Source organism: Falco peregrinus, chromosome 4 (genome assembly GCF_023634155.1).
Source record: "Falco peregrinus isolate bFalPer1 chromosome 4, bFalPer1.pri, whole genome shotgun sequence".
Taxonomy (NCBI): domain Eukaryota; kingdom Metazoa; phylum Chordata; class Aves; order Falconiformes; family Falconidae; genus Falco; species Falco peregrinus.
The window spans coordinates 3,503,275-3,531,253 of record NC_073724.1 but is presented as its reverse complement, the minus strand read 5'-3'; the positions used below and the strand labels follow the sequence as shown (position 1 = coordinate 3,531,253).

The 27,979-nt window shown below is 40.8% G+C and overlaps 1 protein-coding gene across 5 annotated transcripts; it reads left to right on the top strand.

Annotated features, from left to right (window-relative positions):
• Positions 1-181: 181 nt before the first annotated feature.
• Positions 182-24,120, top strand: CD47 (CD47 molecule). 5 transcript variants are annotated; one of them, XM_055801469.1, is made up of 12 exons: positions 182-333; positions 3,711-4,061; positions 5,402-5,449; positions 7,730-7,819; positions 11,666-11,767; positions 12,127-12,219; positions 12,779-12,874; positions 14,685-14,777; positions 16,287-16,318; positions 18,606-18,630; positions 19,294-19,321; positions 21,750-24,120. In XM_055801469.1, the coding sequence occupies exons 1-11, from the start codon at positions 288-290 to the stop codon at positions 19,317-19,319; spliced, it is 1,002 nt and encodes a 333-aa protein (XP_055657444.1). In that variant the 5' UTR covers positions 182-287; the 3' UTR covers positions 19,320-19,321; positions 21,750-24,120. The 5 variants fall into 5 exon arrangements, with proteins under 5 accessions (XP_055657444.1, XP_055657443.1, XP_055657446.1 ...); XM_055801468.1 differs by lacking the exon at positions 19,294-19,321; XM_055801471.1 differs by lacking the exons at positions 5,402-5,449; positions 19,294-19,321.
• The last annotated feature ends 3,859 nt before the right edge of the window (positions 24,121-27,979 follow it).

The window sequence follows — 27,979 nt, the reverse complement described above, 5'->3', positions numbered from 1 at the left end:
CGGGACTCTCTTCCCACCCGCGGCGCCCAGCCCGCCCCAGCCCCGGCGCAGCCGCCCGCCACGCTGCGCTGAGGCGAGCGCAGGGGGAGCGCAGCCGCCCGCCGGCCCCCTGCACCGTCACAGCCGTCACTCACCCCCGCACCAGCGGTTGCAGCCAATCAGCGTCGGGAAGGCCCCGCCCCCCTCCCCCGTACGCCCCGCCCCGCGCGGAGCCGCCCGCTCGCTGCGGCGCCCAGCTCGGGGAGGCCACCGGGCTGCCTGGCCGCGCTGCCTGCCGCCGCTCCGCCATGTGGCTGCTGCCCGCTCTGGTGCTCCTCAGCGCCGTGGGCGCCGGTGAGTTCCCGCTGACCGACCTCCCTCCCCCGTTGTCCCGACCCCTGCGGCTGGGCCCGCGGTAACCGGGTCCGTGCCGCCTTCCAGCGGGTTCCGGTGCAGGCGCCCCGCCAGCCGCGGGAGTGCCCGGGGTGTGAGGGAGGGAGGGCAGAGCCGCCTGCCCGGGGCCGCGCAGCCGCCGCGCTGGCGGGGGTGGGCAGCTCGCTCCGCCCGGCCCCTGCCCGCCGCCACCGCCGGTCACAGCTGGCAGGGGGGGGGTCCGCCGGCCCCCACGGCTCGCCGCTTCCCCCCCGGGCTGGGGGCGTGCTGCCGCCGGCAGAGGTTGCGGGGGAGAGGGGGGAGGCCGTGGCCAGCGCGGAGCTCCCTCGGCTTCTTGTGCCTGGTAGCGTGAGGGCAGCCGGGCTTAACGCGTGGGGAAATACCGCTGGGCGGCCACACTGGTGGCGTTCTGTGCTGTTCTGGGGTGGACGGTGTTTCTTGGGCTTAAAAAGAAAGTTTGGGTGCCGTTGTAAGTGGCACCTTACGATCTAACCTTGTCTTTCTCTTTCTCGAGGAGAGGCGGGGGGGGGGAGGAGAATTAGAAAAAACCGACCACGCTTTCGCTGAGGTGCGAATGCTCGATTATTCTTCTTCTGTCAATAAGCAGCAGCTCTAAACCCTCCTGCTGAAACCAGGCGTCCGAATGCACATCTGGGTGCTGGGTCAGCACTGGGCTGGCTGGGTGCTGGGGCGGTCTGAGAGGTGCAGGTGTCTGTCAGGTGCAACCACTAAGCCCAGCCAATTTTGACATAATATGGCAAATTTGTGTTCCCGACTTTGTGTGGTATATATATAGTGTTTGAAACAACCTTTTTTTGTGGCAGCTTCACAGCTGGGTATTCTTCAGCGGGCCCCCCCTCCCAGACTGCTTGGTATAAGGCTCTAAAATTGTCACCTTAACGGATGCCTCTAAGCTGATAATCCATGAAAAAGTTTGAGGCTAGGAGCCCGCCTTGTAGTCCACTGCCTGCAAGATTTGGGAGCTGTTGCTAAAGAGTTCTGATGACTTGCTTGTACCACGAAGAACATCAGAAACCGATAGCGGAAATAGCGTTTGTAGTAAGCAGTCAGGTTCCCTTTCGTGAGCCAGCAGCCACGCAACCTCTTCTACCAAAGCAGTTGGATTTGCAGAGGACGAAACCCACAAGTATTTGTGTGCTGCTGGTGGTGCCTGTTTGCAGCCTGCTCGTTATTTCCCCGGCACTCTGCTGGTGGAGCAGTTCACATGAGTACTTCTTAATTGGCTTCAGGCAAAATAGTGCCAGCTGTCATACAACAGCAAACCGGTGGAATCAGTAATTTACAGCTCCCTGCCGTTCTGTGCTAATACTAGGAGAAAATTGTGATCAATTTAATTCCTTCAAGATGGTTGTTTTTTGTTTGCTTTGGTAAATATTTGGAAGTATAGTTGCTTCGCTTAGTTGGAAAGCACCTCTCTTGGTGAAATGGAGCCAGTGGGGAATAAGTTTTTCCCGCAAAGTATAAATATGCTAGCTCTAAAGGAGAAAAAACAACCCGTAAGCCCAAAAACAAACTCCACTTGGAAAGGACTCCACACTTGGAAACCTTTTGTCGTGTGGTGCTGTTAGGGTGAAATTTCTTTCACGAGAACCATTGAAGCACTACAGCTTTTAATTCTGTGCATTTATTTTGTTATTAGGGCATAGTTTGTGGTTTGGGTAGTTTCCCGCTGTTCTACTTCTGTTAAGGTACAGTTTAAAAAATGCAACACAGTGAGTAAACCAGAGAACAATTCTTTCCTCATTGTAAAGTGCTGTCATGAGTAGTACATATAGAGTCCGTTTATTAGAACCTTTTGATATTCAGTAGTAATCCAGTGACTTGTGTGAGAATATAAAAGCAGTGTTTCAAAGGTCTGATCTGAGACTCTTGCTTTGAAAAAAAATTAGCTACTGTAAATGGTGACACAACTTTCACTGACACTTTTGTTTTTCTTTCTCCCTATCCCCTAATTGAATTTAGTCATCAAATGCATATCACAATTCTGAGCTGGTTTATGCATGTGCATGCCAGTAGCTCCTCTGAAATCACTGGGGCTACTCCAGTTTGTAAGTCTGTGTGCTTACAGTAGTAGGGGTTGTGGACTTGTTTTACAGTACAATATCTTTTTCCATGTTTGGTTTTATAAGGTGCATATAGTCAAGCATTTTGAATAATTAATGCCACTGGGACTTTGGGGAGCAATTACTGTTAGGACAGCTATTAAACTTAAGTTATGATTTCACACAAATAAGGAAATATACAGAAAATGAAAGATTCAGAGCCTTCATACTTTGCAGTCAAGCTAGTTTAATTAACCTCTTCTGGTTCTTACTGTAATTTAAATACTGATGATACAGCTTTTTGTATTCTCAAGAGCTGATGAATTGATCTTCATTTCTGTTAAAATCTTGGCATGGGATTTATGTCTTTCTTGCAAGAGGGGCCAGCCAGTACTACTCTTTTAGAACTGAGGTGCAATGTGGGAGCGAAATGGTAAAAACCAGCAGTGATAACCTAATCCTGCGCAGTGGTGATTTTTCATTACCTGCATTGAATGCTATTGTTAGTACCATTTATCACAATGATTTGTATTACAGGTTGCTTATTGTTAGAAGTTCTCGGTTTTCAGTTATATCGTATATACACTCAAATACTAAGTAATCTTAGTTAATACATGGTATTGTGCGTGCACCTCCTCCATTGGAAAGGAAAAGAGAGTATTTGCAATAAGTGATCTAAACCTGTGGGCATTTGGCTCCACCTTCAGAGATACGAGGGAACAAATGACAAACCTTTGTTGGCTGAGCTGCCCTGCCTGCCTTCTCTCAGAAGTGTAAAAGTAGATTTTTTTTCCCTATGTCCTTAGTGATGTCAAAAGGATGCTTGCATGGAGCTGATGCCTAGATCTTCGTTTTTAGATACCTGGGTGATCAGCAGCAAAAATTGGAACATCAGTGGGACAACCTGTGGTTAATATTATGTGTATGCTTTGCAGAAACCTGGCCTTGGTGCAGTATTGCTGCATGTGGCATTTTGGGGGAAGTGTCCAAGTAAGCGGCAGCCCAAAGTTTTATTACTATTTTTTGTGATAGCTTATGGTATCTTACATTATATCTTACATAGCTGTCAGAATGGCTAAGTCTACTTCGAGCAGCTGTGGTAGAATTATAACACTTTTTTTTTCTTCTTCTGTTATTCCCTTAAAGCATGGTTCACTTTGTGGTTCCGCAGGCAAGGTTATTTTGTTTTCCCATGTCATGTGTTGTAATTCTTTTTTCTTTCTTCTCTGGTGTATTAAGAAATAACTCTGTGTTGCTTTTCATTTTCCTTTATAGGATCTGCCCAGTTGGCATTTAGTGTGACAGATGTTGTTGAAAGAAGTGACTGTAATAAAACTGTCATTTTACCTTGCTATGTGACTAATCTAAAGGAGAACAATGCAAATGTCATGTTTGTTACGTGGAAAAAAGAAGGAAAAACGATTTTTTCTTTTGATGGAGCAAGAGCGGAGTTTTTCAGAGACCCAACAGTTCCATCAGCTAACTTACGATCTCAGACGGATTTACCCAAGGGTGATGCCTCTCTAGAGCTTAATAGTGCAGACGCAGAAGTTGGAAATTACAGTTGTGAAGTAACAGAATCAAACAGAGAAGGAGAAACAAGGGTTGAACTTAGAAGCCACTCAGGTGAGTTGCCTGCTATTGTTCTAGAGTCTATTGGGAGAGAAAACAAGCAAAATCTCATGGGGAAGAGAAAAATAATGAATATGACAATGTATTACTTTAAATTGAAAATACAAAAAATATGGCACCCGGGCCTTCTAACGTAAATGCTAATGTGAATTACTTTGGATGAAGTTACAGGGGAGTGCTTCTGTGGGAAAGATCTGAACACATTTTATCATTGTATAATAATGTATGAAGATCACTTGTCTAATAGAGTGAAATCCATGCTTTCCTACATCTTTTAGATCACATGGTGATATTTTCAGCACCCTCATGTTAATGTGTTACATGCTGAAACATATTCCTGATATCTTTGTAATTCTGAGAGATACGCATCCATCACAGTGGCTGCAGAGATCTTTTCTTTGAGGAATTGCATCGTGAAATCTTTAGCTAGGCTGGAAAAATTACAGCTAGAACTAACAGAAATTCTGTGTAAGAGCTCCAAAACTTGGAACTGAAGGTATGCAGTTTTCCAGTAAGGTTGGAGGTGCTACTACTAGATGGTAACTTGTTATGGTTGTCTAGCATTAAACATCATCCTCAGATGATAGCGCTTAAAATAGTCATAACTAACTGATGAATTTGTCAGTTAGTGAGCCGTTTTACCTTACCTTACAGATGCAGCCCATGTGCTGTAGTGCCTCAGCTATTGCATAATGGGGTCTGCTCTATGTGTGCAGCCTGTCTGGTGTGCTGCAGAAGTGACAGTTACACTGAACGTGTGTGTGTTTTTCATCTATTCTGCACAGGAGACTTGCTTCTGGATAGCTTCTCAGAAATACTGAGTATGTTACATGTGTCTAGCACCTGTGTACTGTAGAATTATTGAGGATGTTTTTGTGATGAGTTTTTGCATTTGTCCTTAAAATGCATTTTGTGAAGCTAAACCAGATGTCCTGCTGCAAACATGTGTAAGGCACAGTTGGGTCTAATTATTGAGTTGACCATATATCCTGCAAGCCAAATGTGATCCTGAAATGGAGTGAGAGGGGCACAGCCACTGAAAGAGTGAGGATGCTACAAAATCATTCCATTCTTAGAACACTGCAAAAGCAGGGAAAGGGGTATAGGCAGTTTCCTTCCTTCCCTTATAGTTTCTTCGTTACTCGACCTTTTTGGACTGTTACTGCCTTTCAGTGTTAAGCTCTAGAAGGGGAAACAAGGCTTGAGGATGTAGTATAATCAAGTCCCATTTGTAAATCTTGTTTATTTTTATTTTTCTGTGTTTAGAATTTTGAAAGTGGTATAAAGACTACAAAGCAGGAAACTGATGTAATTTTTCTAATTTCATTTTCTAGTTGTCAGTTGCGGCGAGGAAAGTACTCCAACACCAGAGGAAAAATGTGGTTAGTGAAGAATTTATAGTTGCGAGGTCACATTAGGTTTGAGAGTATATGCTAGAAGATGTAAAACTTAGTCTTATGTTTGAGGGTTTAGCCGAAGGTAAAACAGTCGCTTGCTCTCTTTAAATTCTCCTGCATAACTTTTTGTTGTTTGTTCCTAAGCATTCTAGAGAGACTCTTGAGATAATAAGCTAATAGAAGAAAGTGTAGCAAGTGAGTTTTGAAAAGGGTCAGTGAATAATGGAAATCCTGTACCAGTCTGCACTCTTGTCATTTCTGAGCAATGAATTAATGCTGTCACTACTAATATGTTCCAACTGATACTTTTACAAAGGTAGTGTTACGAGAGCCAACTGTTCTCCATCTCGCTTTACAGAATTCCTGGATTCATCTAGGAAGTGAGTAGCAGAATGAGCAAGATTTCTGTGCCAGTGCCCTCGTCTTTGGGCACACTCTTTCCTGATCAGTTACCTTCACAAGAGAGTGACCGTAAAGTTTCCCCTTTTTCTTTTCTTTTCCTCTTTTTTTTCCCCTCTCTCCCTCTTTTTCTCCCATCTTTTTCTCTTTTACTCTCCTGTCTTACTTCCCTTTCTTTTCCCTTTTCCTTCTCCTCTCCTCCCTGCCTGCCCACCCCCGCACCCTCCATGTCTGGAAGTCTCTATTGTTAGTTTGGAACTGACTTCCTTATACTGGCTAGTTTGGAACTGACTTCCTTATACTGGCTCTCAAATCCTCCAGGAGTTTTGAAGCACCAGAGTAAGGGAAATGTATTACCAGGAAAATGTGTTCAGCTGTTTCTCTTACTTGCATGTTGCATGTACCAGCAGTATTGCAAACATTGCCATACAGTAAGTGCTTTTAGACTCTATAAAGACTGGACCATATATGGTTCCATGTTGCATGCTGAAGGCCTAGCAGATACCAGGCTTCATGACTGCTTGCTTTCTCTTTTAATACTCGGTAGTGTCATCTGGAAGTGCTACGTAGGAAATGAAGCTGCTTTAGAGTCTGCTTGCAGATACTTTCAATTCATTAATAATTCTCAATTACATCAAACAGCATCACTGGGATTTGCCTGTAGGGTTTGGCTCATCCAGAGACTTGTAACTGTGCATCGAAGTTACTGTTTAATATTAGTTGCTTTTTTGAAAATGCAAATAAAACAAAAAGCCTTGCTTTAAACAGTTCATTAAATTAGGCTTCTTTTGGTGATAAAGTTGTTGACGGATAGTCCTCCATTTCTCTGCCTTTAGCATAATTTGTGATTGCCTTGTATTTGTGTTGTAACCACAGTATCTTCTTCTGTGACCCCTTGCAGGAGGAGGGGAGGGGGAAGAGGGGAATTTGTGAATTTAAAACTGTCTTCAAGGTATTTACTTGGTATTGAAAGTTGTAAGTTGCTACTTAATTCCATGTTTCTGGAGCTGCAGATACAGCTTTTAAATATGGAGAGTAAGTTAAGAGTATGCACCTAAATGAAGATTAGCAATTGATTTGGAAGCAACGGTGCAGGCAGAGGAACGGTGGCAAGTATAACTTAAGAAATGGAGATTCTGGATTCTACTGAGTGAGTCTAAATGAAGTTATGAGCAGAAATGCAAGAAATCAACTGCATTTTCTTGTTCAGTGGCGATATTTTCCTAATTTCATGTTGGAAGGTGGCTTACACAGTTTTACAGCACGAGTGACTGAACAGCCTGAGGCATCCAAGATGCAGGGGAAAAAAGGCTAAATGGGTGGTGGTGGGAGGACCTAAAGAAAAACATGTGATTTCTGAAATTAACAAAGCAGTGTTTCCTTCTCTCTTGCATTAGCTCCTGCATTCCTCATCACACATCTGGATTTCTAAAGGAATTGTGGCAGTTGGGTAGAATAGAATAGCTGGGGAAATATCAAATTGGATTTTTCATATCTTCCCTGCATAGCCTAAATATACCATTTTCCCAATCTGCTGTGCTGTTTGTAGTTCAACAATCTAACTAGCTTGTACTGCCAGACTATAGTGTAAACATGTCCTCTACTCCAGTGGAGGTTAAGACCCCCATTTTTGGAAAATGTTAGGGTGACTAGAAATGCTGAAAACAGGTTGTCATGCACGGGATCAGAGTGAAAAAATAGATAGGTAGAAGTCATAGCTTGCTTAGCCTATTATAACTCTTAATTGCTAACCATTGCATACAATATTGAGCAATCTAGAGCACAGCCTAAAAGGAGCAATAAATGTAAAGCTAATAACCTCAGTTTTTGTTTTCTTCCTACCGTTTTTCTTTGTTTGTTCTCTAGGATCATGGTTTCTTCTAGTGGAAAGGGCTATCATCATAGCGTTGCTGTTCTTAGTTATTATTTTGTGTTCGGCTCAGTTAAGTGTTGTTGGTAAGTATTGACTCTTTAATTCCTTGCAATTATTGATTCATCCGAAAATCACTTGCATGCGTAAAAGAATCTGTGTAAGATGAAAGGTGGTGCTTACATCTAAAAGATGTGTGGTAGAATTGATATAGATAATCCACAGAAAGGCGGTATGTCTGCTTTGTCAAGTAACTTGGCATTCAGTTTGCTCTGGAATCCTCTCCTGATCATCCATGCTGTTACAGTCATTTCTGGGCTTGCTTTTGGCATGAATTGGCTAACCTCACCAGAGAATTAACTCATATACAGTTCTCAAGGTAGTTCCTAATAAGCACTGTTTACAGGCTTGGTCAATAAGAGTACGGCCAAGCTACGCTCTTTTGCTCTGCATAGTTGTCAGTTTCCTTTCCTTTGAGCCTTGCACTCTTGCAGGACACATGACGTTTTTGGCATCAAGCTACAAAACCACCAGTCAGCCATGGCATTTGCAGAGTTTGGGACCTTTGAACTGAAATCGTGACCTCCTCAAAAAGATGTGCGTGTTGGGGCTTCAGCATGCCATGTGGTGCCACAGCCGCGCTGTGTGGACGCAGGCACTCTGTGGTAGGGGTTTAGCCCTAAGCAATGGGATCTGAGCAAACCAGTCTGCTCTGCTTGGAGGCCAGGGGTTGGGTGCTTTCCTGGGGTTAAGATTTTTAGCTGCTCTGTGCTTTCATGGCAGAGGTATGGCATGCAGCCTAAAGGATCTGTGTTCAGAGCTAGTCTGCTATGCGGTGATGTTTCTGCTGTCAGGACTGTTGCAAACTTTTTTGCATGTGTGTAACTTTTGTAGGGTATATTTGATAATATCTACTGTCATTGGTTAGAGCAAGGAAGCTTTTCTTCACTGTTAGTTCACCATTACATTATTGAATCATCAGAAACAAAACCACGTTTCGTTTTATGGTCATAAAATCAATATGGAGAATGGTGGTGCTCTCGTCTTAATGTGAAATTGTTCATTAGTCCTTTAGCCATGGCTGAGTCATAATTTAATACCGACATCAGTGATTTCGTTAAATGTTTTTAGAGGCAATACATTCACCAGTGTCAGACATCCTTAGGTATTCTTTATGCACTGGTCTCCAACATCTGTGCAACGCAGAGTGTGCTTTATGGCCTAGTCTTTCAGATGATTCCCTGTGGTGCAATTTTTTATGTCAGCCTTTGAGGTTTTTTCAGTCTTTTTCAATTTGTAGATGTCATGGTTTAATCCCGGCCAGCAACACAGCCCCACGCAGCCACTCACTCACTCCCCCTCACCCAGAGGGATGGGGAGGAGAATTGGAAAGGAATGTAGAACTCCAGGGTTGAGATAAGAACAATTTAATAGGTAAAGCAAAAGCCACGCATGCAAGCAAAGCAAAACAAGGAATTAATTCTGCACTTCCCAAGGCCAGGCAGGGGCTCAGCCATCCCCAGGACGGCAGGGCTCGAGCATGCCTAACAGTTACTTGGGAAGACAAATGCCACAATGCCAGACGTCCCCACCTTCCTCCTTCTTCCCCCTGTTTATATACTCAGCATGATGTCATATAGTATGGAACACCTCTTTGGCTAATTTGGATCACCTGTCTGGCCGTGTCCCCTCCCAGTTTCCCGTGTCCCCTCTTGCTGACAGGGCCTGAGAAACTGAAAAGTCCTTGATTTAGTATAAACATCACGCAGCAACAACTAAAAACATGGGTGTCCTGTCAACATTGTTCTCGCCCCAAATCCAAACCACAGCACTGCACCAGCTACTAAGAAGAAAATTAACTCTGTCCCAGCTGAAACCAGGACGCTAGACTTCTAAAAATATATAAAAAAAATAGAAGTCTACTTAGTTGAATCCATAAGAAATGGAAAGAAGTTGTACTCGGAGTGATTTATAGTAATCACATACATATTCATCCATCTGTGTATAATTTCCTTTACTATCTTCTCATGAACCTCTGAAAGTGGTATGTGACTCTTCAAAGGCCCAGCCGTGGTCAGGGGTTGAAAACCAATATATGTATTTAAGATGATGTTATTTCTATAGTGTTAGATTCCTGATTTTCATTGTTGTTTACAATGGTTTAGGAGTCTCTGATATGTTCAGGAATTGTCATTACCTTGCATTCATACCAGAACCTCAAACATTTTTAGTATTTTGATAGGAGAATAATAATTGTCCTGAAATAAGCATGGGTAACACCCATGGAGAAGCACAATCGCTTTACAGGAGGAAGTTGAACCTGTTTGGATTTTTTTGCACCTCTGCACTTTATTGTGAGGTCTGTGACCTCTGTGGGGAAAAGTAGTCATGCTACCTCTAACTTAATAAATGTGGGTGTACTTGCTGTTTGGTTTTGTTGGGGTTTTTTTTTGTTTGTTTTTTCCTTTTTTTTGGATTGTTTTAGTTAATGTGTGAATCCAGCAATACTACAGTATACCTTTAAATAGTTTGTTAAACTGGGCATGATTCTTCTGTGTAACACTTGGGAATATATGATTTTTCTCGGTTTTGTGTTTTATGGGGGTAGGGTGGGGGTTTTGTGTTGGTTTTTTTTTTTTTATTGTTGGTTGGTTTGGGGTGGAGTTTTTTGGTTTTTTTGGTGTGGTTTTTTTTTTCTTACAGGATTGGCTTTTAAGTATAGCATATGCATTACTTATTTTTGCCTTTTTGTCTTGCTTTCCTTATTTAGCACATTTATAATATGAAAAAATGTGGATTTCCAGTACAGATAATGCAGCAAGTTTTTATTATTACTACTCTTCCAAATAAGTTTTTGGTTTAAATGGCAGTAGTATTTGAGAATATGACTGGGGCCCTGTTGTGTTAGGCAATGTGAATATAATGAAGGAGTTTTAAGTGTGAGAGTATTCTGTAACCCTTCTGTACATAAGATTCTATTAAATATTTTGTCACATGTACTCTAGAATATTTACTGTATCCTCATAATATTTTTTTGGTGTGCTAATGCAGTGCATGTAAGTGGGATGTTAGTTCTGTATGTGTGCCTTGTTTTTCTTTTTTGAAGTTACTTACAGTATTAGTTTGTTCTGTTTGTGATCACCAATTTCAACATACGCCAAGACTGTTAGTATATTAATTTTGAAGCATGGAGTAATAAGAGCTGCCATTTTTGTGTCTTAGTGTTAGCAGTGTGTAAGGCAGAAACACACACAGCTTATTACGATTTTCTATTTGTACTGTTCCTTCTTTTCCAAAGACTACTAAAGTGCTGCTGCTTTGAAACCCTCCACTGGAATCAAGCATCTCTGAGATGGCAGCTATTTAGCAGTGCAGTTTTAGTGAAAATTAATCTTGTCTCTGGCATCTGAACATGTAGGTCATACCATATATACTCCTCTTCAAAGCATTCTGGTGAGATAGGAACAACACCCTGCTGCCTTGGGGACAGAGGTGATGATGTCTGACCTCACGCAGCGTCATGGGGGAGAATATTAAACCTGGAATTTCTAAATCCCTGTTGGACACTCACTTGAGTAACAAATTCACTGCAACATTATTTAAATGTCAGTAGTGCATCTACTTGAGTTAACCTGTGCTATGTCCCAAAGTTATTTTCATAACATCTCATCTGAATTGTATAGAAGGGGGGTTTGAGAATTTGACTAGAACGTCAATGCCAGGTTTCATTTATCAGAATAAGCTATATTAGCCATATCAAACAACGAAAACAAATGAATTGTTAGTAATATATATATATATATAGTTCCTGTTTTTTAGGAATTTGTTTCTTTGTTTAGGACAACAGTCCTAATTGTAAAATCTGTGTATTTTAGTGAGAGAATCTGACTGTCTGATTGGTTTCCTCTCTGTCTCTCTGTTTTGTCTTTAAGCATTAAAATATGACATGGTACTTCAGAAGAAAATGGGCATTATTGTAGCAGGTATCATCTTCACAGTTGCTGCTGTTGTAGGCACTGTTCTTTTTGTCCAAGGTAAGTGTATTAAAATTGTCTTCCCAGTTTAAGGGAATAACAGCACAAATTAATCTCTTCCATGCAATTGTATGGAAGTTATTACCACCTGTTAATTGTCATCTACTAATTTTGAAATGGAAAAAAATAATTATAGAATGTAACAGAAACAGCATTGTGCTTGTCAGGCCCTCAGATGATCATAGGGAGATACAGACTCCAAATGAATATTAGGGGCTAGGGAGTGACTTTTGGTGCTTTGGTGGGATTTTTTTCTGGTCCCTAAAAACTTGATGATACTAATGATTTACTTCTGTTGCTTTGTGCTTTAGTTCAGTCAAGGATTTCTGTTTTACTAATTTCCATCCAAATGTTTGCAGATGGGTATACTGCACAGAATCAAGCTGGTCTTGGCCTAATTGTAGTCCCTGCTCTGATTTTGGTACCGCTTCAATACTTTATGTTTGGGATTGGTGAGTATTTATTTTTTCATGAGCTCAGGAGCATACTGACAGAAACACTTGAGCTCTCTCCCCCTCACATATTCCGTATACTATTATCGTTTTTATAAATAGGTGCTACGATAATGTCCTGGATTTCTGACATTCTTGGTATCTTTAAGTAAAATGTGTAACCTGTGCTTGTTTGGCTAAATTGCTTCAGGAAAGAACTTTAAGTTATCTGCTTGAAAACATGAGATTTAGGGTAGGACATCTGAGTGATTCCTGCTCTTGCTTCCTGGGTCTTGGGACTGGGATGAATAACTTAACTCTCAGAATATGTGTTTCTTTCTTCTTGAGGTTTATTTATAATTTTATTTGTATATACATAAATCTGTTGTGTATACATACAAGACCCCTGAGTGACTTGTCAGTTTTGTTATCGCACTGGCTGGCTGATCTTGGCATTTAGGAGAATCTAGGTTTTTTGTAAATAAGCTACCTTATTTACAAAATAAGTCTCTTATTACAAAAAGTCTCTGTAGTTAAACTTTAAGAATTACAATTTTGTTTCTTTTTCTGTCTTTCCCAGTTTTTGATAGTCTACCACAAACAACATTTGCTCTGATAGGTTTGCAAATTCTTGGTTATATAATTGCTGTGGTTGGTTTTGCACTGTGTGTCTCAGGTAAGCAATGAATCTTCTGTAAAAGTGTCAATACCCAATGTTTTATTTATTTGTAACACTGAAATGCTGTGAAAATGGCTTCACTACACTGAGTGTTAGCAACTTCTGTAAATGTACTTCAGGACTACTATGTTAATGCTTGTTTTATTTGGTGAAACAAGAATAGCCCGAAGGCAGTATTACATATATCAGTTTCATTAGTATGGCTGTATCCAGCGTGACTGCATTTTATGAGCAGTTGCTTTAAAAATAAAAAAGTTGATTGTTTTAATTTTGCAACAGTTAGTGCCCTAAAGAGTCACCTAAAACCAACACTGACCTTTATTACTGTTATTCTTACTGAGGCCTAGGGGATTCAGAAACTAAATCAGTCTCATCGTAATTTTCTCCTGTTCAATGAATAAATCAGAAATTCTTGTTAATCTTTGCTGGTATGCGACTGATAACTGAGTTGCTGGGAAACAAATGCCATTGAAGCAGCCTGAGAAGGCAAATGCAGAGACCATAAACTTGGAAGAGACAGTTCTTAAGATCGTTTTAATCTGGTTGTGGCTGGCATTTTGCTTCAGCACTGAAAACCAGTCACTGTTGTAAAGGAACACAAACGAAGCACCGTACAGAGTGATACCCCTTATCCCTGCTTCTGACCCTCCCCTTGTCCCCTGCCTGCCTTCCCTTCCACCTACCAGAAAACCCTGCAGCAGAGAAAAAGTTGAATTTAGGACTGGGCATCCTTGGCGGTATATTTAGTAATAGAATACATGCTTGTGTTCATTGGAAGCACTGTATATCCCCGAGTTACTGTAGAGACATTCTTCATTTTAATAATTTATTTGGTTGGGGATTTAAGAAAAGCTACTTTTCCTTGAAGTGGTTTCTAAAGGTTTCTCAAACGTGGGTAATGATAGACCTTTCAATGGAGTTGTGATTTGAGTTTTATGCCTATTGTTTAGTATTTACGGAAGTACTTGTAAGGGTTATCTGAGTGTTGTGAAATGTAATAGTAAAATTAACTGATGGGAGACTTCTGGTAAAGCATTAATCCTCTAGAGTAATACAAAATGGAGGATGTTTTTATTATGCTCTCCAGTAGAAAGTCCCTAGTTTTTCAGGGTGACGTTTTTACAGGTCATGTAAGGTAGATGTTATCTGTATCTTTAAAGTTTAGCTCAGTGACCCTGAAGTGTCAGCAGAAATAGCTCGTGCTAGGCTGAGCTCACAGATGGTTGCAATGACTTCAAGAACCTGGAAACAAGGATCAGAGAACCAGGGGGCTTCTCTAGTGAGCTATGGTTAGGTTGGAATAGCTTGTTCCTGCCCTGTGATGTCCCTTTAAACATGGAGCAGTCCTGTTACCTGCAGTGGATTTGCCTCAGTACTACCTGCATAGTCTGTTCCTTTCTTCCCTTCTGTTTTTTGTTTAGACTTTTTTATCAGTAACAGTGTTGTATTCTGTAATCTCATGTAATTATAGTTCAAAAAAATTGGGATTGAAGGTGTAAGTTAAAATTTAAAATGCCATTAATGAAAGAATGTTGTTGGTTGCAGTGTATGACTGTAAAATAGCTAAACTGTCGTAGAACAGTACACCTAAGCAGGATGAATCAGTAAGTGCCTCTGTATCATTAAAGAATGTATCCAGAAAAAGAAAGATGCAGAAGTAGTTCTGGTATAAGTTTAAAAGAGAAATTAACAAGTGTCTGGTTTTATCAGCTTGCTTATTTTAGTATTCAGTTGTATCTGAAAAAAGGGATGTTTGTGCTTCTACTTGTTCATGGTGATGCACTTTCTTTTACCATGTTTTTAACAGCCTGCCCTCCCTTACATGGGTCTGTTGTGATTGCTGGCTTAGCTATTATGGCCATTGCGACTTTGCTTAGTCTGGCTTACGTGTTTATTATGGGTAAGTAGCACCTAATGTTCTGCTTTTTTTTTTTTTAGCACTTAAATATTCAGAAAAGCAATTTTCTCTGTTGTACTTTTCAGAGGTAGACACAGCTTATTTGAAGATCAGGTGTGATTTCAGGATTACACAGTTTCAAAAATTACTGGAAAGTTGTTTGTATATATTGCCTTTCATAGAGCCTGTGGGGAGTCTTCGGTAAAGAAATTTACAGCTTATCGTAATAAACTGCCTTGAGATCAACACAGCAAGGTTTCTCAAGTAAGAGTGTTTCAGCTGTAGGATGGATGTTGCTGTTTAAGCTCAGCATTTATGCAGTTGACTAGCTCGAGCTTAGAACGAAGAGAGCAAAAGGATTTCAGGGTGTCTATAGGGTGAGTTATGGGATGGTGTAGGCAAAAGCTTATCAAAATATGAATTTAAAAAAGCAAAGTCTGCCTGGTGATTTCCACTGGTATAGATGTAGGCTAAAATAAGAGTGATTTGAATGCATACATTTCATTTTAGTGAATCCTATTTTTTCTTACACTTAATTTTAAAAGCCAGGAGCAAAGAATGGCAATACTTTGTTTCAGAAACTGGCCTGTTCACCAGATCTCAAAAAAATGGCAAATTTAAAGATATAAAAGCCAGGCAGGCCTGCTAAATAAGCAAAAAAAAAAAAAAAAAAAAAAAGGCAGTGCTGTGTAATTTGGAATGCCGGCACACCACAGCGTAACATTATGTGGGCTTTACAGCTTGGATCTGAGAGCAGAGTGACTTCGTTTCAGGCTGTGCATGAAGACTCTTCAAGCAGCTTGTTAGTTCGGATGCAGAGCCATGCAGCTGAGGCTGTATTGCTTCCAGAAGCAGGCTGATGTGTATACAGTCAGCACGGTCCCTAGTCTGCCCTGAACTATGCAGTTTTCCAGGTTTAGAATGTGCACACCGTGTGTGGGTATGGTCAGAAATAACAGACCCTGAGACAGGGCGAGTTTCCATTAAAGAAGAAATTAGGGCAGAATGCCTAATATGTAATGCCTGAGCTAGGTGAAGATGAGTAAAAAATGGTGACAGGGGTGAAGCGAGCCTTTTAACAATAATCAAAGTAATTTTAATTGACTTTGGGCTACTTGTAATATGTAACTGATGCATTGTGCTAATCATCTGCATAAATGTTGCATCTGTAGTTTGATTATGCTGGCTGAAGAAATCAAATGTGACTGTTGGGGTAGGTTCCAGCACACCAAAATAAGCACGAAGAGTAGTGTGTAGCGTAATTCGTTCTTAGGACTGACTGCATGAGTGAGACAATTCACATACTATATATGATGAGATTATTCGGTTCCTAAACAGAGGAGTGCTTAGAAGCTTAAGAATTTGCAGATCATCATATTAAATAGTTTTGGATAGGGGAAGCTTCAGTTTTGTGTGTTGCTAGTCTGTTCCAGGTTTTATCAACAGATATTTTTATTTGATTGATCTTGATGTTTATTCATCTGCCTGGTCACTTTTTTGTAATTATTTTAGGTTCCAGAATGAAAGATCATCCTCGTCCAGGGGTAAGCTTAAAATTAATAAATTTGGGGTGACTAGATGGCTCAGGGGATTGTAGTGAGATACTGAACCTTTCTCCACTAGTTCGAATTCAGACCAGGTTGGTAGCAAGCGAAAGTTCTGGCTGTGTAACAGATGTCTAATGTTGAGTGAGTTGGTGGTCTTCATTGTCCCTATTGAGTGTGTCTATAGTACTGTAATTGCCACCCTTACCTAATGGCTACTCCGACTGTTGTGCCTGAATGGAATTTCAAGGGCTGTCACAAAGAGGTGGTGGATGTGAAGGGAAGTTTGGTGTTCTTTAACAATGCACTCTTTCATAAATATAAAGACCTTTTGCTCACCATAATGAAAATGCCCTTTCGTTAAGGTGAGTGCGAAATACCGTTGATTTTTTTTCATCTAGATGGCTTGTAATGAAGACCTAGGGGTATTTTTTCCTGTGGTCTTTCACACCAGAATCCTTTAATATTCTGTTGAATTCCCAGCTATACAGATGCTATAGCCTTGGCCTTTCTTGTTTGTTTTTCTTATTTTCCTATAATGCCCTTTAATTTGATGAGACCATCTGAAAGTAGAGTGTCTGTCTTTAGGTAACACAGAACAAATAGAAAAGCTTTTTTTTTTTTAAGAAGGTCTTTCAGTCAGTTTTTCTGAATTCTAGAGTTACTATTCCTAAACTAGTAATTTTCATAGGCGTATGGAGTGCTTTGTAATGATCCATGAATGAGAACTACCTAATTTCTGGGAGTTCTGCAGAAGTAAAGAGACACAACTGTAAAATACCAGTAAAATTTCCTTGTGGTAAGGGAGCATGGCAAGTACGAAGTCACCCCATTTCTTGGCTGGCAGCCGTCACTTGAGAGACATTTCCAGGTCTCCTTCAGCCTGAGACCCAGCTGCGGAAGAAAGATGGTTTCTAATCGTGGGGCAGGAAAGCTGACTGCAGTTAAGACAACAGAGATAGATTTATTTATTTATTTATTTTCTCATCCACTTTTGTTTTAAGGGGTAGTATTTCAGAGGGTTGGTCTCTCACTTATGGAAGGAATGTAAGTGCACAAAGTTCCAAAAAAAGAGAAAGGTTCACAGAGTTCATTATGTTATAAAAATTTGCTGAGAAGCATATTACAGATAAGCTTCTTTCAAAATGCAGTCTTGCCTTTAACATACTCTTGTTTACTTGTAGCATGGAAGCAGACAGGGCAAGAGGAGATTTTTATTTCCTTTTTTGACTTTGTTTTTCGTTGTAAATTAAGCTTTGAAATAGAAACCAATATGCTAAATAACACCCTTTGTGAAACTCCATTCTCTTTACGAACTGTTCTCTTCACAAAGTGGATTGACACTGCAGCAAGGATTTGACAAATAAAGAAATAGCTACAATTACATAGTAGTGAACATCATGTTAACTCTGAATTGGAGACAGGAAGGAAATAAAAATAAATTTTTAAAATGTAGAGGTCTGAAAATAGTTTTTTTGCAGCTGCAGTTAGTGGAGGGTCAGATACAGAGAAATTCAGGTAGCAATTATTTTTGCCCACGAACTTACAGAAAGGTGGAAAATCAAGTGTGTTAGTATGTTGCTCATTTCCATCAAGGGCTGTTCAGCATATATTGCTGTACTTCAGGCAATAAATAGGTGTGAAGTAATTTTAAAAATACGTTTTGATTCTGTGTAATCTAAAGACTGTGGAAAACTTAGTATCAGTGAAGTGCTTCGTTTTGACACTGGGGCACACTTACAAAATAATGCTTGATATTTTCTTGAGCTGAGGGGGGAAAAGGTGCCTATTTTGAAGTCTGCCATCTTAACCAATTACTGATTTTTTTTTTTTTTTTTAACACTTATAGATTGTGTGTGTTGTTTCTGATGATTGTCTGCCAAATTAAATGCACAACTGTGGTGTATTTCCTTTTGAGGAGATTACACTTTGTTGTTTGGCTACTATTTTTTTTTTAAGTCATGCTGCTTTATTACTAACCATTGATCAAATCACAGAAATAATCAGTTAGGTTTTAGAGCTTAAAAGTAGTATGTGCATGCCTTTTCTGCCACCTAGAGGTACTTCATCTGAGGAAAAATGTACAATGGGGAAGAAATAGTCTGGAGAATGCAGTTATTGACTGATTTTTTTTCAGCACTCTAGTCATTTTATTAACTTTCAGCTTTCTTCGTTTTTGTAGAATCACTACTTACTGTATATGTCAATTAGAGTAATTTAACTGTGGCGAGCCAAAAGTAGACATGAAGGCTTTTTATACATATATATATTTTTAAATGTTTTGCAGAAAGCTGTAGAAGAACCACTAAATGGTAGGTGAAATTCAAGGCTTATCTTCTAATTAAGGGATTAATTATGGAAAAAGGCCAAAAAATAATTGTAGTTCTCAGTACAGCAGCACTGAGATGCCAGATTGGTATGTCAACTTATGTGGCTCTGGGCGTTAATAAGAGTTTGATCTTTAGATGAAATTGTGCCTGCAGCTCCCAGCTCTGTTCTACACTGCTCTGTTTGCTAGCCAGTGGCACTGTTGGACTGTTTAGGATAAATCTAATACCTCAGTATATTATATCCACCCTCTTCACCTTGCAAAAAAAGTCCAGCTGTAGGAGGAAAAGAGGGACAGGTCTTGAAAGTTGATGTTAATTCTTCTTCATAAGCATTTATCTTGATGACGTAATTACACTTATAACAAAATCTGTCCTGTCACTCTATTCTGTTGCTATTTTGGGGGGTTGGGGAAGCTCTACCATAGTGTTGGGAAACTCCGATAGCGCTTAAGATGGGGGAAAATTGCAATGAGAAAGGGATGACTCTTCTTTTTTTTTTTTTTTTTTTTTTTCTATTCTGTTCACTAATTGGCATGCTAAGTAGTAGCAAGTTCTAACAAAAAAATTAGAATTAATCTGAATATTAATTATGAAACATTTCTTGCTGTTTTGCTCATTACTAATCCATTTGCTTGGCTTTTAAAGATGCAAAAGGAGTGATGTTAGAATGATGGTAAGTCCAGAGATATCACCAGATATTCATTTTAATTAACATGTATTTGGGGATTTTGATGTTTAGAGTTACTCTGTGCTAATATGATGAAACTTGGCAGAGAGGTTTCAGTGCAGGTGCTGTTCTTATTCAAATGATATTTCACTGGAAAGAAAGAATACATATTTTCTGTATTATACATAGAGGAAGAATGAGTATTTCTTAACAGTGAAGAGGATGAGTCAGTGAGAACTTAAATATGTTTCTGATCAAATGTGGAAAGTCAAATAGTTTGTATGCTTCCTTTATGCTTATGTAGTATTTAAGATGCATGTACTGTTCCGTGGTGGTGGGTGGTTGTATTTGGTTTTCAGGTTTTTTTGTTGGTGATATAACCAAGCCTTCTCTGCATATTTAATTGGTGATCTTCCGTGGAAGTTCATAGGAAAGTGGTTTAAAATTAGACGACACACACACACACTCTTTAGGTATTATTTAAATTATCTGGGTTTTGTTAGATTTGTTTGTATTCCAATCAGATTTCACTCAGTTTATTACTATTCAGGGTCTGATGGTAGTGTGTAAAAACAAACAGAATTGAAACACATTTTAATAAAATTTAAGAACGGTTTAAAAAATGGCAATTTTTTTTCTGACAAACCTGAATTTTGACCTTTTAAGATATAAAAGTGCACTGTGGCTTCTGCCCATTGGTTATGCTTGATGTTTAAAGATCTAACATATTGTAAACAAAGATGTATGTTTCAGTGCCCTGGCCCAACTTAAGATTTCTTCTGATTTGAAATAACTTCAACACCGTGATTAGTCCTTCTTGATTTTATAATGGCCTGTGAGATTGCAACACCTACTATGTGTAAATAGACCTCTCCTAATTTATAATAAGCCGTGAAATGGGAGGGACTGCATTAACTTGGCCCAGAATTCCCAAACTGGTACCTAAAGTGGGTAACCAAGTTTGCAAAGATTCTTGGTTCCTGCAGCTCATATCTGTTGGAAGAGTAATAGAGTCTTCCTGGCCAGATTGTTGCGTTGAAGAGCTTAAATGATAGATTGATTAGATGCTGAGGTCTGAAAACGAACACAGTCTTTTATTGATTCTCTTGCATTCAGAAGCTGTACTTCCTTTTCACAGCAGTAGGGTAAAAGAGCACTTGTTGATGCTTATTGGTATCTGTTTCTTCCTGGAAACTGAGCAGACTTGTCATGAGGTATCACTAGACCCTTAGCCTAGTACTCCTGCATCAAACTACAACACTTTGCTACTCAGGATAAAGAGTAAGGTCACTCTAAATCTACTTAATCTACTTGAAATATTTTTATGTCATGCTGCTTCTAGAAGGCGTGAATTGACAATGTGACAATAAATGAGATACTAGTTAGCCCTAATTGGAAAAAGGTATATCAGTTGATTTTATAAACAGGCTTCCTTACAAATACCACGTACTGCTAGGTTTGTTACTTAGGACTACTAGGTGAGTCATCCAGATATGTCACAGCATTATTTTCTAAACCAGTAGCAATACAAGCACTTTTGCAATACAAAGGACAACTGCATAGGTGTCACCTAAATGCATGGATAAAATGTATACCAGTTAGTATAATCTGAAGTAGGTGGCGTGGAAGGTAGGTCCTGCATCAGAAGTGGTTATTGCTTCTTCTTCAAGTCAGTGGTTTAATATTTACCACTGCATTGCATTCAGAACTCACTGCGGGGGGAAGATAAGGATTTGATCCCTACAGTTACCACATACTGCTGAAGAACAAGGTAGAGTTTTGCTTGGAGATCTAATTGTAAATAAGTTGACTGTTTCTTCTTGGGTCTCATTTCAGCTTATAAGAACATGCCTCCTCTTCTAGTGCTGAGGTAGAGCTTCTAAAACTACAGAAATTGCTAATTATCAGTTTCATTTTGACTTCTAGGGTAGGGTTAGAAATCTGTGCAGCTTCTGCCCTGAAAGACGGCTTCTAAAAATAACGGAAGGCTTTACAGATCGAAGGCAGGGGCTCTTGACTCACAGGCTGGAGGCAGGAGCCTTCTGAGGTCTACCTGCTTTCTACCTTCCCTTGAAAGTTCACACACTGAAGGAGGGATGAGTGCAGTGGTGAAGCACACTAGCTTACAAAGTATCATGAGAAGGTAAACCAGCATTAGGAGTAAGGTCAGAACAGGTCAGGCAGCTGAGCCTGGGTGCTACAGCTCATTCCGGTTGAGGAGTTGGGGTTCCAAGACAATGCACACTTTCCTGTTGCGGAGAGGCTGAAACATCGCTTGCTGTTAGTACCACTTTTCTTGGTTATATGAGCACAAAGCGTGCTTTCAAAATTTGAAATGAAAAAAAATGATCATTTTTTAAGCTGTAACTTGGGTAGGCAGCACAAAATGTGCTGCTCTTCCTGAACTTTTTGTTGTTGTTGTTTAAATTCCCAGATCTGCAGAGCTATGTGATGTGTGAAAAGTACACCGTTGTTGATACACCGTGGCCTTGAAGATGCACTACTCAACGAGAAGAAATTCAGGAAACTAGTTGTTTTGCATGTGTGGCAAAAGTGCTTTTGATATAAATGATGTAATTTTATAGTCAGAGCAGCTGTAGCAAGGAACATGTGTGTTTGCCCACATGTGATCTTTATTTTCTTTTGTTATGGTATATATGGGATGGTTGAGGGTGAGAATATAAAAAGCACTGTTTGCCCACTACAGGGTCTCCCTGCAGTAATCCTTAGTGGTATTATTTTCAAAAACTATCGTTTGTCACTGCTTTCATAATGGGCCTGCTCAGCCCAAAGATTGCAATACCATTTAGACTATTGTTTTCTTTTATTTGTGTGCATGGGCAAGGTATGGTCATGTGTCTACGATACAAGCAGGAAGTAGAGATTGTACAAATACATCTTTTTTGACATTCAGCAAAACTTTTTTTAAAAAAATAAAATGCTGAAACACAAAGTTGCATAAGTACAAAGTTTACTCCTAGCTCTCCTTAAGTTTTTATCCAAGTTCTCCTAATTCCATGAAACAGTAGTATTCCTCTCTGTGGACAGCAGTCATGTATGCTCTGGTGGCTGCTATTTTAGTCCAGTGAGAGAGCTCTCCGTGCCTCTTCTGTGTTCTTTGATGAGAAACTGCTCAGCTGTTGGAGCCTAATTCAGCACTGGAATTATGGAGCACAGCAGCTAGTAATTTTCATGCTGAATGTGGTTCTTGTGCGTGTTCATGTTGTGCAGTGTGTGGTACTGGAAGCAATTTCAGGCTTTCTTAACTCAGTGAATTTGTAAAAGTCATGGATGCTTCATGAAAATAGGAGTTGCCCTATTTAGTGTATTTTTGACAGAGTTTTAAAATCTCTTTTCTTGAACGGAAAAAGGAGCTATTTCATTTCTGACCCGTTTGTGATGCTGCCGTTACGTTACAAATACATAAAATAGAAAGTAAGTAGAGGCTGATGAGAAGTGAGGAGGTTCAGTTTCTGTATATATGTTAAGTGGAATGGTTAAATAAGTTTACTAGAACTTGCACATTCCATGAGATTTTACCGCCTTTTACAATTGTTTGGGGAGTTGTTCCAATATAGTTGGCTTCTTTTGGACTTCATGTATACTTTGTAGAAATCTTGACACTGTCTCCTCTTTGTACTAAGGTGATATATTTCAAAGCTACACGTGGTTTTCTCCTCCTAACAATTTAAAACTGTGTTTGGAAAGCTGTTGCCAAAAGGTACTGTAATAATATCCATGTTTTTAAAGATTGAGTAATTTGGCACGTCTCGGAGTTGGATGTCATAAGCAAAGGTTTGTGTCTGTGTTACGAGTATGTGTTGCAGAGGTTCAGGTCTCTGCATGTTGAGCTCCAAATCTCGATGCAGACACCTTGCATCAAGAATTCAACAAAATAAAATTGAGGTATCTGATTTTACAGCATTTACTCTTACAAACAGTCCTTTTGCTAGGGCTGCAGGATTGAACCACTTAAAGGAACCCATGGGCCAGCCCCTCGCTAAGACCAGTGGAACTGGCCACAGTGAAAATGATTATTCATGTGATAAAGCATTTTAAGAAGCACGTATGGCTTACGCTACTTTCATACCTTCGAGTTTGTCAGTGGGAGTATTCATATAAGATTTGAGCCCCAATATATGAATCTTCTGATACAGGTTTTTCCCATGATTACAGCAATCTCTGCCTCAAGGTGGGAGGTTAACTCCCCATTAGCAATTCAGTGTAAGAATTCAGAGCTCCCGATTTATAACTGGTGGTGCCCTCTGGCAAGTTGAAAGTTGAGCAGCTGAGGAATAAAACCCAAGCCAACTGGAATTGTGTTGAGGTGTTCTGCCTTATAAAAACCGTTACGTATAATAGCTTTATGTTAAGTTCTGTAAAGCAAACTGCAGTAGAACCCGTCTGTGTTACTGTGGGACGAGAGCGAGCTGTTACGAGCCATTGTGGAAGCGTGAGGAGCTCAGTGGCCATGTACAGGCTGCAGAATCAGTTGCCTCAGAAATGAGAGAAACCCACCATCCTGTTGTTAAGGGCTCGGCTCTGGGCTTCTTGTAGGCACAAATTTAAAAGCGAGCATTTGAAGTCATTGATACACCCAGCCCTTTCCCACTAGTAATTTAAAACCAAAGTTGTTCATAACTGTGTGCTTCCATTTGTGTGTGTACGTGTGTATATATAAATATATAGACATTTTAAATATCTGTAGATCTATAGTCTTTACCCAAGAAAATGTTTTTATTTATGAAACAATTTTGTAAATATTGTGCTAATATACTTAAAAAATAAAGTAATTTTAAGTTGTTTTTGTGAGAAATTTTCTTGCTGCTATCACATTGAACTTCTGTAACTGCTTCTATAAGTTTGTAGTCATAGCTTCTCCCTGCCTTCACACCCTCCTTCCCCCCACATCGTTTGTTGGGTATACAGCAATGTGCTCGGCGTTACTTAGGCTGCTGCAGATGGTTTTGCTTGGGAGATCTTGGTATTTCTCCTTAAAAAGGTCATCAAGTTGGGGAAGAAAGTATGTAGATTGCCCCCTGATAACCTCAGTTAGGCTGCCTGGGTTCGGATGTCAGATACCATCACCGGAGTGTGCTGTGGGAGGAAGTAACAAGCTCCCCGTGTAACTTCAAAAACACAGCAGAGCAGTGCGTGCTTCCAGTCGGTCTTTGCAACACCAAACTGTTTTGGTGAGAAGAGGGTTTCTGATGCAGCTGCTAAAAGTTCCAGATTTTCTGAAGTTGTTTGATGCTAATTTAAGAGTGAAGAGATGAGAGAAGGCTGTAAGTCCTGCCTGGAATATTTTTCTGCTTGTACATCCCCTTCAGTTGAGCTGAGCTGATGGCAACAGTTGCAATTATTAGCGATTCCCTGCCTGTTCAGGGTGATTTGAACCATGGCTGTGACTTCAAGTTCTCTTTCAAAATCTTTTGTGATTTCCTCATGGACACACACTTTTCCTCTCTAAAGGAGCCATGGATCACAGTTTGAGCTATGAAAAGCTTTAGAATTTTGCTGTGCAGGGACCTAACTGCGAGGTGAACTGTAAGCTCAGAGTGACCCTGGTCCTAAAGCTCAGGAAGACTATGCTTGGAACTCGGGGTGAGAGAAGTGGGGCCATTCGAATAAGTGGTTGGAGAATATCTCAGTGCAATCGCATCCAATACCTGTAGTTCAGACTATTCCAGTCTGGGAAGCCAGGAAAACCAGCCTGAGCCTGACCTCTCCAGTCCAGAAGCCGCCTGTGGAAGTGCTTTGCCAGAGCTCCATAACTGAACATTTACTACTGCAGTGATTTACCTAACAGCAGAGGTGGCCATCCTCTAGTTCCTTCTGCTTAATGGAACAATTATTTTTTTTTACTACCAGTAAATAATTCTTGTGCTTAGTGTTCTCTGCCTTTGTCATAGCTGCAGCCAGTGCTCCTGGAGTGAAGCACACCTTGCTTCCTGTTCTGCAGGACGATGAAAAAAGTGCACGAGCTGGACTGGCTCTTCTTGCCTTCTCGGTTGCCTCCTGTGCCTGCTGCAGAAATCCGGCACGGCTGCGGCATGGCCCGGTAGGTGCTCCGGACCTGCGTGCCTCGCTGGCGCTGCCGGCACCCCTGTGTCAGCACCGAGGGTCAGCTCTCCAGGCACCCTTTGCTGCTGCAGCCGGCCGTGGGTACGGGGAAGGAGTGCTCATAAGGTACAAGGAAAGGGCAGAACCACGTTACAGTTCAGTGGACAGATGAATTAGCAAGAGATTCCAATATACAAATGTAAATAGCAGGGAGACGAGGATCATCTGCTTTGGGGGAGGAGAGCTGCAGTGCTGAAACAAGTCCTGGTTTCCTTCTGGTTTTTTGCTTGCTTGCGAAGACTACAGAAGGGTGGCTTTTGAAATTGCTGGGCTGGAGAGTGGGTGCAATGAAGGGGAGAGAGACTCTGTCATGATGTACGTGTACACATTTGGTGGGAGGAGTATTTTAAAGAGCTTAGGAACCACAGATTTTAGAAGAGTGAGTAATTTCTCCAGCTTGACTCTTAATAGTGACACTTCAGGGCCCTTCAGGAGTTGTAAGACTGTTTATATAGCGCTGGCTTCTGTATGTGACCAACCAACTGAGCAGGGACGTGCAGTTGTCACGTGAAGTCAGTGTGCTCAGCGTGCTGCCTCCAGCCCTCGGTGATGTCCCTTGGGCAGAGTAACTAACTGGTGCCCAGGAAGGTCTGGCATGCCGTCTACTTGAATTGGAAAGTAATGTGTAAAGTACCGAATTTCACCTGTCATTCACAGTTTAGGTACTTGCAGATAATGAAAGATCTTGAAACTGATTGCTCTAGCTGGTTCGTCTTTTTTTTTTTTTTTCTTTTTTTCTTTTTCTCCCCTTTCTTTTAAGATTGCGCAATAGGTGGCTGCAGGTTAAACTTAGAATGATTACCAGACTGGTGAAAAAATGAAGGATGACAATATTTTTCAGAAGTTCTACCTTAGGGTCAGCTTGATGGTAGTTTTATTAGCTTTCATTCATTTAACTTTCCTTTTTGTCCTCTGTAAGTGCAGCAGGAGTTGCTTTCAGAGAAAGCATTTGGCTGTATTTTGGACATTTGGATTTTGGGGGTTTTTTTGCTGTGTAAGAAAGCAGTATTCTTTCATAAATCAGATATATGCAAAAAACCTCCAGCAGAAATTCACTGTGCTGTTGCCCGGACGGTTCATCCAAGCACAAACAAATGAAAAGTTCAAAGACAACAGTGAGGAGGGTAGGATTCTCTAAGGTCTATCCATTACAATTAATTTCATTTAAGTTTGAGCATAACCCGTCAAGATAGAGTTTCACTGAAGCAAAAGGTGATTTAGGATTCTCTGACATCTCTTACAAGCTGAGCTCTGTGGGAAAGAGAAAAGTCGCGGTATTAAACATGAAGTGGAAGTAAAGGTGCTGTGTGGTGTACGGAGCTCTGCAGGTACTGGGAGTCAGCCTAGGCAGAACTTGGAAGCTTTGATCTGTCCTACACAAAGAAACACTGAGAATTTAATGATTGTAATAAAATGATATAAATAACAGAGGCCAGCGTGGAAACAAATGCCTGTGTACCCTGCACTGCAATTATAAAGCATGTTTTCAGAAACACAGCTGGAGTGAAGAATGGGAATGTTGCATCAAGTACGTCAGGCTTTGGCAGAGCGAGGCAGTTTCTATTCTAGGAAGTTTCTGAGGTTTTGGCTGGCATAGAAACAGATAAGCAGGTACAACAGTAGGAACCTAAAATGTCTTTCCTGTTTCCTCTTCCCTTACTTTTGTACGTAGGTAGGAAAAAACAAGTTATTTTTTGATAGGCTGAGAAAGCTGAACAGTGCTGTGATACTGCTGTTTAATGACGTAAAGAAATGTGGATAAAAAAAGAGAGGAGGGTGGCAACTGCTTTTTCTCTGTGGCACCCCTTATCTGCTCTTGCGCCTGCTACTGCAGTCACTGGAGAACTTCAGCCCAACAGAACAAGATTGAGTGGGGGGCGCTGGGTCCCTGCTGCCTTCCCCCTCCTGGTTTGATGCCCCCAGTGCCCCTTCCGCTGCCTCCACAGCGGGGCTGGTCCTCTCTCAGGCTGCGGGAGAGGTCGACATACGGCTCATCATCTCCTACCCGAGTGCTTGCACGAGGTGAGGAAGGGAGCCCCAGCCTGGCTTTGAGGGATGAGGATGGGATTTTGAGGGTGAGGATGAGTAGGGGTGGATGCGCAGCAGAGCCCATGGTTTGGAGCAGGGTGCAGGATTTGCCTTGTAGATGTGTCACCCTGCCGCCCTTACAGCTGTGTTTATTTAGTAAAGGTGATGCCTTGAGACTACCATAGCCCTTTTAACCTGTCCTTTATGCTACCCTTTTTATCTCCTTTACTAGCTTTCCAGTGAATGATATAAACCAAACAGCAACGGGCAATCAAGGAATAAAAAAAATAAATCGCCAAATAATTCTGGACCATGAGGCTGCTTTTGGCATTTACAGTGAGAGCACCAAAGCATAAACAGCTTTAAATGTCATACTGAGCGTGAAATGAAGCTGGTTACAGCATCAGTAAGGAAGTATGATTAATGTATGATCAGATACGTCATGACTGTGCCAGTCATGGTGAAGACGACGGGGGAGAAGGCGGTTCCCATCCCCCAGGGCTAGCTAAATGA

Coding starts and splice junctions, on each gene's coding strand:
- CD47 (XM_055801468.1), top strand. CDS start 288: ATGTGGCTGCTGCCCGCTCTGGTGCTCCTCAGCGCCGTGGGCGCCG. Junction 7,820..11,665: donor GGCTCAGTTAAGTGTTGTTG/GTAAGTATTGAC, acceptor TTTGTCTTTAAG/CATTAAAATATGACATGGTA. Junction 16,319..18,605: donor AAGATCATCCTCGTCCAGGG/GTAAGCTTAAAA, acceptor AATGTTTTGCAG/AAAGCTGTAGAAGAACCACT.